Below are 13,669 nucleotides of genomic sequence, written 5' to 3'. Positions count from 1 at the left end.
AGTCTTCTTCAATACAGCATGATGTTCATTTAGTAAATTATGGTCATCTAATGCCGTGTTCACACCGGACGCGACGCGAATTTGCGGCGCAACCAGTTTACATGTTAAGTCAATCCACAGACGCGCTGCGGCGCGAATTTGCGAATGTGCGGCGAGATAGACGCGTTGGAGGCGGCGCGAACAGAACGTTTGACCTGGGGCGAACAAAGCGAAGGACGCGGCGCGAATTCGCGTGAGTTGAATTATCCCAACTCTGGCGGAGAAATTGCGTGACGCAAAGTTGCGGCAGCCAATCAGCGTTGAGAATCAGCGTTGAGAAGCTCCGCCCGTCACCGCCGCCGTCTCCCCGTTTCTGAATGAAACTGCTGCTGCTCCGCCTGAACCAGCGCTGACAGCGGCTTCATTGAGACGCTGTTGTGGGACTACGGATAATATTATGAACCCAGACACCATGGAGTTTGATGTTCCGATATATGTGGAGTTTACACAAAAAGTATAAAGCAGAACTGGTGGTTATTTCCATGGTGGATGGCATAATCGGTATCGTTTTACAGAGATACGCGAGACGCAGTTCCTGGAGGAGTCGGTGAAATTCACCGAGCTGTGTGCGGCTACGGAGGATGTTATGAACCCAAATACGAGGGCGTTTCATGTTCCGACATGTTTGGGACTTCCACAACAAGTATAAAGCAGAACTAGTGGTTATTTATTCCATGGTCGATAGCGGAAATGAAAGCTCCGTCGCTTGTCTCTCACAGAGGCAAGCAACAGAGCTAAGCCACGCCCATTTGGTCGCGCCGCAAATTCGCGTTTGGTGTGAACACCCTCTTTCTACTCGCGCGAGTAAACTTCGGCGGTGGACGCGGCGCCGCAAATTCGCGTCGCGTCCGGTGTGAACACGGCATAAGGGCAACAGTCTAAGGGCAACAGAACTGAATATTTGGTGAACATAGTTAATGAATCAGAGACTCATAAAGTTAAGAATCTCTGTCCACATGGAAAGTTATATAAACGGTTTATAAATTGGAAAGAACATCGCAAGCTGGACTTTTATCGTTCAATATATTATTTTTTGTGACGGGGATCAAATCTGTTCTGTTTTCATCTTGCAGCACCAGCTGTCAGTCAAACTGCTCCGGTGTGCGGTTTAATTTCATGCTGCCAGTCACTCACCGGGAGGAGGCGGAGACTTCTGTCAAACACGGGGTGGAAATCATACTTTTCTTTTTAGGAGACAAACCCCAACAAAGAGTCTGCTGAAGGACGCGGAGGGAGAGCGGCCTTTATGGACGAATGTCTGTCTGTGAGTCAGTCAGTCTGTGTGGGTGTCTGTCTGTGAGCCTGTCTTTGAGTCTCCCTCACCTTGATCGTGTCCATCATGGAGTCGATGGCGGTCTCCAGGTCCTGGATTTGCTTGCTCATCTCCTGCTTTCCCTCCTTCAGCCCGGCCACCACCTCGTTGAAGCGGCCCATCCTCTTCTTCAGGTTACGCACCTTGACCAGCCCGTCGATTCTAACACACACACACACACACACACACACGTCAAATCTTCACTTAAGCAGCTCTAACATCCACCAAACGTTAATCTTCCTTCATTCCAATGTTCTGGAAATGTATCTGAATTAGCACATATATAAACATAATGTCATTAGCATATATAAACATACCATTTTTTATAGGGCTAAAACCAGGAAGTGTAGGACTTGGACGAAACTTTGGACTTCAAATCACCAAAAAATGTAAACTTGGGTGTCATTTCACGTTGTTTGACTAAATCTGAAGCTCCGCCCCCTCATTAACATGTAATATCACACATCCTGTTAGCTTGGACCAGGTCAGACTAAAAACCTGCAGAGGAAGAAGAGAAATCAATTCTTCCCCCGAAAACAACATCTTCCCCCTCTCCCTCCTCCCCCTCCTTCACTGTTTATCGCCATATATCGAAGGTAATAAGCAGAGCTGCATGTATCGCCCGGTGTGTGTATGTGTGTGTGTGTGTGTGTGTGTGTGTGTGTGTGTGTGTGTGTGTGTGTGTGTGCGCGCACGCGCGCGCGCAGGCAGACTGACACTGCTGAGCTGTGAAAGTGGCAGATATTGAAGAAGAAGAAGAGGCGGAGGAGGAGGGAGTGAGGGAGGAACTGGAGGAAGCGAGGCAGGGAGAGAGCAAGAAGGAGAGGCATGTAATGCGCAAGGGAAGGAAGGTGAGGAAGAGGACAGCATCTGCAAGGGAAGGATGGAGGAAGGGAGTGGAAGGATGGAAGGTGGGACAGAAGAAGAGGTCGATGGATTAGTATGGAAAAGAGGAAGGACTGAGGATGGACAGGAAGGAAGAGGATGATGGGAAAAGAAGGTAAAGAGGGAGAGAAAGGATTTGGAGGAGAAATAAAAGAAAACGATGTAGTGAAGAATAGAACGGTAGAGAAAAGATGCAGGGGACAGAGAGGGCAAGAAAGGGAAGGAGGCGAGGGAGGACAGAAATGAAGAACAGAAGACGGAGAATGAGGAAAGGAGCGAAAGTACAAGATGAGGTAGCGAGGAGAAGTAGAAAGACAGAGTGGGGAGAAGGAAGAAGACTGAACACTCACCGAGGTTTGTGTTTTCTCCTGCAGAGCCACATCCGAACAGTCTTCTGCATCTTGATACAGGCGCTTGTTCGATACAGGATCTTGTTCTTCACTACAGACAGACATTCAGACAGAACAAATAGGGTTTATCATCCAAAAACCTTTACCAATGATTTAAACATAGAGAACTATTGTCATTATGTATGCGTTATTATGCTGTGATTTTTTACTGGTCTGGCGCACTTGAGATCAAAATGGGCAGCATGTGCCCCCTTAACTAAAATGAGTTTGACACCCCTGCTTTAAAGCCTTTTCAACATGGTCTGCTGTGATTCTACGTCCATAACCACATCTCCCCGAGGGTGGACTCTTGGACCCTGTGGACCAGAGCCTTCCAGGTCCAGATCCATTAGGAGGTTTTTTCTGGAATTCTCCGCTTCAGTCCAACTCAGTGCAGACTGATGATCAACCGATCAATCGATCTTTGGCCTGTGGGGTTCTGCACCGCTCATGTATCGACTGAGCAAGAACAATGTGTTACTTATGGACCGACTCATTACTGCAGTAACAAAGCAGCTCAAACCAGCGGCGCCAAGAAAGTTGGAAATGCAGAGTAGTAGAAAACTGTTTTATCCTCCAGTATCCAGTAGATCATGTGATCGGTAGAACATGTGATCATGTGACCGGTAGAGCATGTGATCAGTAGATCATGTGATCAGTCTCTAGGGTGCATCCCAAGTCTCTAAATTGCATCCCCGTTTCCCTCACTTGCGTCCTTTCCTTGCGTCTTAGTCCCTCCCACCAGGGATGCATAGAGAGACGCAAGGAAACCAAGCGAGGAGAGAAGACGCGAGGAAATATGTTTTAACAGACATGAGACGTCCTTTCCTCTGAAGCACCGTCGGTTTCTGATGACTGCGCCAGTATATTTAATAGTGTTAAACTACTACTACTAATAAAGACAGTTATCATCACTGTCAGAGTGGAGATGTATTTTCTGTAGTCTGTTACCTCAAACTGCATTGAGTATTTATTCACAGTGTGTGGTGTTCTGTGTCCTGCTTATACGCGCAGGATCGATTTCTACCGGCGGAATGCGTCTGTATGTTTTGAAATTCTGATTGTCACATCATTATAAAATAACCCACAATATGATTATGGTTTCTCTTCAACACTGGAATATTTTTTTAGGCGAACAATCAGCCTCACGTGACTTAATGAAAGGATGATACATGTTGTGAAAAGTGTTTTAACTAGATGGTAAACCCTCGCTAAACTATCAACTGATCCCAAAAAAAAGTCACGGTTTAAACCTGAAATAAAGACATTTCTGTATAATTGTCATAACGAACAGTTTTACAGCCGTCAACACGTTTTCAAAATGTAACTGGATGAAATATAAATAAATTCTAGTATTAAGTAAATGTTCATCGCTCATATTCAAATAAAATGAGAGCTGCGTTTAAGAACAAATGACACGACAGAAAGCTTTAGAAACACGTTTAACTTAAAATAAAGTCAGTAAGTTTGAAGCCCGCTGACTCGGCTCATTCCTGATGACGCCGGCTGTAAAACGGTCAGTTATGACAATGACACACAAAAGAGACGACGTCACAATAACTAGTGTCGACTGGCCATGTCATTCTTGTTTTTAAATTTAAACCGTTTGCATCCACTAATCTGCTTTATATTCCGCTACGGTCCTGACTTCCTGTAAACATTGTTCGTGATGTCATCCCTCTCCAAATTTGTGTTTATTATAATTGTTCCTGTTGAGCCAATGAAGCACCTTTGAACTGAAGTGAGGAAACGATAGAGCTAAAAGACGAAGAAGAGGGAGGTCTGGAGAGATGAAGGAGGGAAGATAAATAGAGACGGAGATCGATTACGTCGCTGCCGGCTGCCAAGTTCATTCATCTGGTTACGGCCTCAGAATATTTAATGTCTGGCCGTCGATAACTGAACCAAAGTAATGACTTTTCATTTCACTGAACACACAATGCTTTACTAGGGAATCAAATGAGTTTCTTTAACTGCTGCATGAGAGGCATTTATTTAATGTTTAATGGGATATGAGGATATAAAGATATGCTTCGGAAATATGGTCAGCTCATTCCATTTTAGATTTGATCGATAAACAGAATAGAAAGTGAGATAAATAAAGAAAAATACTGGTGAAAATATGAAGAAACATAAAGAGAAAGACTGCTGAAAATATGAAGCGACAAAGAGAAAGATTGGTGTAAATATGAAGAGACATAAAGAGAAAAACTGGTGAAAACATAAAGAGGAAGATTGGTGTAAATATAAAGAGAAAGATTGGTGAAAATATGAACATGCAGAAAGAGATGTAGTCCAGGTTGAGGAAGTGGGGTCGGCAACCTGCGACTCCGGAGCCTCAAACTCCAGTACTGCTGCTGGTTCTGTGGCAGCTCATGAGACATTGAGGCGTCCGCTAGTAAAGACGAATCCGTCCTCCTCCGTTTGCGGTGCTCTAAAATTCCAGCGTAGTGAGGAACGCTCAGTGTAAACGTAGCAAAAGATATGCGTTTAAAATATAAACCTCACGTGAGATCGAACCTGCTACCTTGCAGTCCAAGGATGAGCACCCTACCAGATTAGCCACAAATATTGATAGGACTTTGGGTCTGCATAGTTTTGTGTAGTCTCATAGTCAACACATGACAGTATATTTTTTTTCTCCTCTTCATAAGAGTTTGATAGTTATAACAGGTAAAATAGCAATGTCAATAATTGTCTTTATTCTTGTTCTATGATTTCATAAATACAACAAACTATAGCTTTTGTATGTATAATATGACTATATATACACAACTTTATAAGCTGTGATATTAAATAGCTTTTGCGGCTCCAGACACATTTTTTGGGTGGAAAAAGGGGGGTCCCTACAATGCTGAGACCAAACCTACGCCCTTGATATGAAGAGAAAGATTGGTGTAAATATAAAGAGAGATAAAGAGAAAGATTGGTGAAAATATGAAGAGACGTAAAGTTAAGCCACCGTTAAGTAATTTAGAATAGAATTCCCCATGGGAACCAACAGATAGGCGCCGTGAGCTGCTTACGCTTGATGACGGACAGCGAGCACCACTGGACCTTCTTCCAGCGGCTGTGGATGAGCCACGTGTTGACCTTCTTCACCAGCTCGGCCAGGTGGTCCGGGTCCGACTTCATGATCTGGTCGAACTCCGCAAACTGAAACGGAGGAAAGTGCACGAGGCGGTCAGAGCAGTGTGCACAAGGTCACAGCAGTGTGAGCAAGGAGGTGACTTTATTCTCAGATCATTTCTGAGACTTTATTATCTTAGAGAATAGCAGGTTGTCTCTCTCTGAATATTTATATATTATTTTTTTTTACAAAATAAAAGCAGGAATCATATAAATCCTTCGCGGTCCTGTGATCAGTGAGGATGGAAACTGTGAAATGGATTATTCATATGGATAAACATCTGCATGTGAAAATCCAATCACGACCAGAAGCATGAAGGTATGTATTTATGAAGCTCCTGCCCATCGCGCTCACGGCTAGAAAGCCTCCGAGCAGCATTTATTATGACAAAGACCAGTATGACTGTGGGTCTGCGCTCCACCATCATTGGCTCCTCGCGGGCTGGAACCCTTATTTACAAGAACCGTGTGATGCTAAGTCTCTTCTGGAGGGGCATCTCGGCCTCCGGAGCAAACTTCAGAGCAATGAAAGCATCACAGTTCAGCCTGCGCTCCAGAGGACATCGGTATCTATTCCGCGCTCGGAGCTGAATCTAGAGTCACAGTTACAGATTGTCCTTCATGCTGTATACCGAGGATCTCTGAGACAGACAGAGAAACCACAAGTCTAACCCAAATGTGTGAGTTATTCATCTGTTGGGGAAACAAAATAAAACACCACATCTGTTGCCTCTTGTTCTTAAAAAAAACAACCTCATCTCACCTCAGCAGCCAAAATGAATAATGTGCTTTCCCGCCGGATCTATTGGCTTCCTTTTGGGGAACAGTAGCATTATTAGCTAGCGCGAGGGGAGGATAGAGCAGGATAAAAAAGAAAGAAAAGAGGGTCTCACCTTCCCGGGCCGGAAGAACACTCTGGTCAGCCCGAACTTGTAGTCGTTCTCGTTCAGCCCCAGAGCTTTGAACAAAGCCTGCAAAACAAACACGGAGCAGCATCGATGAGCACGGAGACGTGGCTGCGGGGCGGCGGTGACAAACGCTCACTTCGGAGGACCGACCTTGCAGAAGAGGCGCGGGTCGAGGCGGGTGAGCTTCGGAGGCATGTACTGCTGGTACATGTTGTAGAGCTCGTGGAAGGGAGCCCTGGAGGGGAAGCCGCCCTGCATCAGGTCCAGCACCGACACCATGCCTGCAGAGGCCGCAGGGAGTCAAAGAGAGAAAATCAAGGTCAAGGTCCTTCAGTTGATCCTTCTTCTTAATTGGAATGGTATTATTTGTACAAATAGGGTATGACCAGCACTACAAATCAATATTATTATAATAATATTTGTTCACGCAGACCCCCATACCCTCTTTATTTCTCATTTTGTGAGGAAAGCTGATATCAAAGGGCTAATTTCAGAGCAGACAGATGCTGCTAATTGGCATTCCGTTTGGCATTCCTCTGGCTACGGTTTGAAAATGCCATTGAGTCGCCTCAGGAGCAGTTTTCTAGGAAGTGTTTGTGTGTCGATCTCCTGCACAACATTACGCACATTCAGCTTCACGTAACCATTAAAGAGCACGAGGGAAAGGCAGTGTAGAGATCTGCTGCTTCTTCAATGCAGACACTGATTCTGGAACATCAGCGGAAATCCAACATGGCAGCATATTAACGTAATAACAATTAGCCTTTTGCCAACGTTAACGTTATAACACAAACGTTAGCACGATGCCAAGAACACAAATGTTATGTGCTGATGTTGGCACCTAATTGGATTCATATTTTTACCAAAAAATAGACGACATCTATCCCTGGAAACAGACTTCAGTTACAGTAAAAACACATTTCAACACTAAATGCAACAAGGAGGAATATGCATGAAACGTATGGGGTCCAACCTGCTTTAGTGTATTAGCAGGTGGTAATCATAAAGAAATGTCATTCATTGTAATTATAATGAACATAAGTAAATGTCTGCAGCTTGAATAATTGATTATTTTTCTATATATTGTGCTTTTTTTTTAATTGCGCATGTATAAATGATGCTGTAGTGAAAACATTTACCCTTGTGGGATTAATAAAGTAGGAGACCCCGGGGAAGACCAAGGACACGCTGGATTGATTATATCTCCTGGCTGGCCTTGGAACACCCCGGGGTCCCACAGAATGAGCTGGAAAGTGTTGCGGGTGAGAGAGAAGCCTGGGTCGGCCTGCTGAACCTGCTGCCACCGCGACCCGACCCGGATAAGCAGCTGAAAATGGATGAATGGATTAATAAAGTATCTACCAACCTACCTATCTACCTATCCATCCATCCATTCTACAACCTACATAATCATCCATCCATCCACCTGATGTGATCTGTCTGAAGAGACCAGCTTGGGGGAAGTGATATTTGACCCTTTTTCTTTGTATAAACAAACACAATAATCAGAGTTGGATTCTCCAGTCTGTTCAGTTTGCATCTTCAACGTTGATTCTTTTGAAGTATCATCACGCATCGCTGGAGGCAGACGTGTTGTATTTGCTTAAATTAGTGGGTAAATCCTGCAATAGATGAACTCCGTCTGATGAGTTTCAATGCCAATTCTTTGGAGAGGAAACTTGGAAAGCACATTAGAACTTCCTCCGTCTCCCACCTGTGATAGCACGACCTTCCTCTTGTGTATTCAGATAAAGATGAACACTAATTACAGCCCCTGAGGTGCACGTCTCTCGTATGAGACCGCCTGTTATAATTGCTGTACAATTGTTTCCCGAATGTTACGCTTATCTCCGTGCCGCTCTTACTCAAGACAACCATTACATCAAGGCCATTTCTAAAAGTGTGCATGTTGATCTTGGAGTCATTTTAATAAGGAAACACTTAACCTAGATACATGATCTAGCTTTAAAAACGCTTCTTATTCCAGTCTAGCAGTCATCTCGTCAGGTGGTGAACCAGAGCACGGACCAATCAGCATCCTGTGAGGAGCAGCTAGGGGCGGGGCTTAGCTGTGTTAGCGTAGATGCTACAACAGCATCGGTTCATTGAGAACTGGAGTGTTTCTTCACTGGAAGAAGAGCAAAGGACGACAAAGGCTTTTTCTAGATGGAAAAGTTTCCTCTCTTCTCCAAACTGGTTTAGACAACAGTTTGTATGATGGTTTATCCAATGACAGCTTCCCGGAGGAGGGTTCTGTGTAGAAAACCACCTGGCGGGTCAGATTAAGGTTTGGGCAGCAAAACTCCTTGGTTATAGCGCGAAAGAAAGCTCACTGTTTGTGACGTAAGGAGCAGCGTAACTAACGTATGTGAACAAACAAGCGTCGCTAGCGGACTACATCACAAACGCACCGTCAGCGTTAACGTTTGGTTTCACGCGGGACATGAACAGCGGTCACCTGGGTGAAAGTTCTGTGTTTGTTCTGCTTTTCATTTTTGTATTAAAGTTCTATTGCTGAAAAAAAGTACTTTTTAGCCTTTTCCTTGTTAGCTTCCCATCTCCACCTCATTCAACCAGACTTCAGTGCACTTGTTCAAGCCAACACAGACTGGACTTTTCACACTGAGTAAGAAAAACTGAACAAGATCAAAAGCACTGATTGCTTTTGTATAAAGTTAATGAATTGCTGGTCTTTAACATACATCTTTAAAAGGTAAGCAACACACTGAACATGAACAAAAGAAGGAGTGGCTTGTCCCTCACAGGGACCCTTACTACTGAACAGACTGTTTATGTTGTTCCCTGATAAAAAGACAAATGTTTCTTTTTCAGCATGATATTAAGCTGTTTTACATTAGAATAAAATAATCTATAACATCTGAAAATAAATACAAGATTTTATTGAATGACCAGTCATATAGAAGCATTACAAAAATAAAATACATCTTTTTTCTTCCCTAGCATGTATTTTTGATGTAATGATATTGTGATGGTATTTTTGATGTTGTTAACTTGCTGTTGCTCCAGAGTGTCTGTTATATTGTTCTGATAACATTACTTTAAAATAAAAGCACACAATACACTAGTTTTTACTTATTTATTTAACTTGGCGCATAATGCAATTAATCGCAGAAAAATCATGCGATTAATCAGCTACCGTACATTTTTTCAACTTTGCCCATCCCTAATGTATATACAAATTGACCCGTAACACCATAGATTTTACTATAGTTTATAATATTAAAATGAAAAAAAAAATAAAACAAATTTATTTAAGAGATGTGTTCATGACGCTCAGTAACAGTCAGGTAACACAACAACCTTCTATTTATTTTTATAATACGGGTAGATCAAATCAAGCATTCTGATTTGTTGAGAGTGAGTCACGAGGTGTACTTTATTCAGCCATAAAGTACTGTACAGCCTGTTTACATTTAGAGCGTTCCATATCAGTGCGCACTTAAAAATAACAGGTAGATTTAAATTGCGCGACCGTTAGTTGTCATTTCAAGCTTGACAGTTACCAAACATGTTCGTGTAAACTTTGATATTGTAACGTCCGATATTGTACTCGCAGACGTTGGTTTCCTTAACTTGCAGGTGTATTGCTTGAGTGTTGCAACGGGGCTCTTCGCTAACAGTAACGTTAGCTCAAACGGAACAGCTAACAAGCTCACGTAGCATCCCCCACACTAGCATAACGAACGACAACACACACGTCACTTCCTCCCTAAAATGAGGTGAGGAATGAAAAGGGTTTGACCACAAAATCATGATAATTTCTAGTCAGAGATAATTACGTCGGTAATTTCCCGACGCGAGGCAAGTTCTCTAAACATCATGGAGGAGAAAAATGACGGAGAAAAGACAGACAGAAGCAGCGAGAGCTAGGGCTGCAACTAACGATTATTTTAATAATCGATTAATCGGTTGATTATTTTTTCGATTAATTGGATAAAAAAATGTTTTTATCAAAAAAGCGTTCATTTCCAACCCTTTATTCAAAAACAGAAGTGACAGTGCAAAACATCTTCAGAAAGTGCACAAACAGGTTGCTCCTTGAACATCCCTGAGCTGTTAATTAAAACAACAAAATGGACTAACACTAAAAACATACACATGTATGCTTTACATCTGCCAAATGTGAGCCCTTTTTACTGTAATTGATCCCTCCAGAGGCTGCATTTACATACCCTGCTTTATCAATATGTATGAAATACTGGGACAAAGGGAAGCTGTACTGCTCCATATAGAGCGTCCTCTTCCTTAAACTCTTTCATTCTGGGTCTCTTATGATCACGACGTCACGTTGTTGGCTAAGCCCAACTACGTGATTTGCTTCATTCTACTTTGAGTAAAAAAAAAAAAAACCTGCAGCCAGATCCGCCGGTTTAACGTTAACGAGAGACAGCGTGAACTGAACCAGACCGGGGGGTTACGGCATGTTTCATCACGTTACGTTTTTTTACAAGCAAGACTGAACTGTAACGGAACATAACATAACTTTAACGACAATACACAACCAAACACGTTAGCTAACGTGATAGCAAGCTGACTAGCTTCCATTAAAAACAAGTTTGAGGAACATGAAGACGCTGATTGGCCAAGACTTGACTTGTCAAAGATCTTCTATTTTTGAGAACATCACAACCTCAGCTTTACTCGTGTCTCACTCCAATCTCAGAAACGCTGGCTGGCCAGTTGCTCTGCTCCGCTCTTTTTTTTCTTCTCCGCGACTTATTGCCCGGCGTAATAATCGCGCGACACAACGAATCGATAACGAAATTCGTTGCAACATTTTTGATAATCGATTTTTATCCATTTTATCGATTCGTTGTTGCAGCCCTAGCGAGAGCATTTCTTTACATTGGTGGCTACGCTCTATGTGGTTAATCCGTTTTTTCGCAACCATCGCTGGGGAAAGGGGGCGGGGCTTATCTCTGTCTTGAAAACATTTACTATTTCCTTCATCCACCAGGTAAATAACCACTAGTTCTGCTTTATACTTGTTGAGGAAGTCCCACACACGTCGGAACATCAACCACCTCTGTGTCTGGGTTCATAACATTATCCGTAGTCGCACTCAGCTCCGACTCCTCCAGGACGAGTGTCTGAGTGAAGTCGTTTCCAGCGCTCCTTCAGCGGGCCAGCAGTTTCATTCAGTAACGGCGGTGATGCCGGGCGGAGCTTCTCAACGCTGATTGGCTTTCGCAACTCCGCGTCATGCGAATTATTCGCTGGAGTTGAAATATTTGAACGCCAGCGAAAAAGCGAAAAAGCGGCGTTGCGACGCCGTTTCGCTTCTATCGCGACACCCGGCGAAAAATTCGCTTTTCCGCAACCTAACGCGGCTGTGCATTGACTTAACATGTAATCTGGACGTGAATATTTCGCAACTGTTTTGGTGTGAACACGGCATAACATGGTAACCAAGAGATGAGAAACAAATGAGTTGATGGATAATAGTTTTTAGTGTATTTTACAGCTGATTTAAGACATGGGTCAAAACCGACCCGTTAATATAAGAGATGGTAACAGAAAGCTAACACAAAAGGAAAGGAAGTCACACAGCTCCAATATGTTACTCATTTAATTAAACCCTCAAAGAGCGAGCTCCCCGCTGCTCTGGTCACAGAATGCAGCCCCGTCTCAGGATGCAATTCAATCTGGTTGACGGGGTTCCAAACTACAATGGAAATCTTATTTTTTTATGTTCATGTTCTTGTATTTGGTTTGTTAAATCTACCAGATTAAGGACAGAGTTTCTCAGGATAAGTGTCACACGTATCATAGAATCCTGGATTTTATTATTGCTTGTACAGCGATTTAAAAAAACGTAATTCTCACACGAGCCGTTAATCAGGAAAACACATAAATCAACACCGCAGTGCAGACAGAAGGAGCACAGTTTAAAGTCTTCTCAAAGTAAATTAAAGTTATTCCCACGAAAGGCTTTGAGGGAATCTCTTTACAGAAGCACTACTATCCATGTTTATAAACACACACACATCTCTTCTGGATTGAGTGTATTATTTTATATATTTAAAATGGTGAATGGACTTCTATTCAATTCAATATTATTAATCCACAGACAAGCAAAGGGAGGAGTTTCAGACCAAGTTGGGCTGATTTTTAAGAAACAAATATGAAATAAAAAAAGTCTTAACCCTTTAAGCCCACACATTAACCTTAATAAACAAAATAATTATGAATAAATAAATACATATTCCACATGGCAGATCTGACAGCCACAGGGACTTGAGCGACGTTGCTCTGGGATGAGGACTTTCTGTTCGCTGAACATTCCCATTCTGAACCCGGCGGGGTCCCGTCGGTCTCCCCACTCTCATCCAAACTATCGACGCTTTGATTCCTAGTCCAATAAGAATGATGAAGAACGCGGCGGGGTGCCGCACCTGAACAGGGCATCGTTGGGTCCGTGTGCTCGAGCGCAGAATCGGAGTCTCTGAGGATATTAAACCCGAGCTCATCATTTCTTTTCTTCCAAATCGGAGAGGGGGGGCTTTTTGATTTGGGGATAAGTTTAAGAAAGTGGTTTCAAAGTCTCAAAGCAGCATCACAAGACAGGAGTACAGATCTAAAACACAGGAAATAACAGCAGCCGTATCTGGTTATTTTTGTTAATTTTATAACTAAATTGAAATTGAAATTCTCTAACCATTAAATTGTGCAATCAAAATGGATTTTAAGTGGAAGAAAAACACTTCAAAGGTTCTCAATAAAGTTTCTTAAAACCAATGAGGTGAACTTTGGTTCGCTGGTGGTAAATGTTGGGGCTGGTGAGTCACTTCCAGCTCGTCCTTGGTTCTCTATCTCCCCGCTCCGGGCTTGTGGACTTGTTTGTGTTTATTCACAGGTTTTATTTTTCCCCCCGGTGAAGACACTGTTCTGTGGACTTGTACTTTCTACCAAACAACAGTTGGTGTGGGTGGAAGGGGCAATGCTAAAAACAGGATATGTTGACGGTAGGTGTGTTGACGCATCCT

The 13,669-nt window shown here is 43.0% G+C and overlaps 1 protein-coding gene across 3 annotated transcripts in view; it reads right to left on the bottom strand.

Moving 5' to 3' along the window:
• Positions 1-13,669, bottom strand: part of LOC306733456 (unconventional myosin-VI-like) — a gene marked incomplete at its 3' end in the record, with an annotated part of 81,866 nt that overhangs the window by 28,663 nt on the left and 39,534 nt on the right. For all 3 annotated transcript variants that reach the window (XM_079214694.1, XM_079214695.1, XM_079214696.1), the window contains exons 20-24: positions 6,813-6,943; positions 6,648-6,725; positions 5,652-5,781; positions 2,587-2,677; positions 1,363-1,513 (exon numbers count right to left, since the gene is read on the bottom strand). In XM_079214694.1, the coding sequence (XP_079070820.1) occupies positions 1,363-1,513; positions 2,587-2,677; positions 5,652-5,781; positions 6,648-6,725; positions 6,813-6,943 (581 nt within the window). The remainder of the gene's footprint in view (positions 1-1,362; positions 1,514-2,586; positions 2,678-5,651; positions 5,782-6,647; positions 6,726-6,812; positions 6,944-13,669) is intronic.

The sequence above is a fragment of the Taurulus bubalis genome, assembly GCF_910589615.1.
Source record: "Taurulus bubalis genome assembly, chromosome: 3".
In the NCBI taxonomy this organism is placed as follows: domain Eukaryota; kingdom Metazoa; phylum Chordata; class Actinopteri; order Perciformes; family Cottidae; genus Taurulus; species Taurulus bubalis.
The sequence above is the reverse complement of the archived record's forward strand: the minus strand, read 5'-3'. Positions and strand labels throughout refer to the sequence as shown.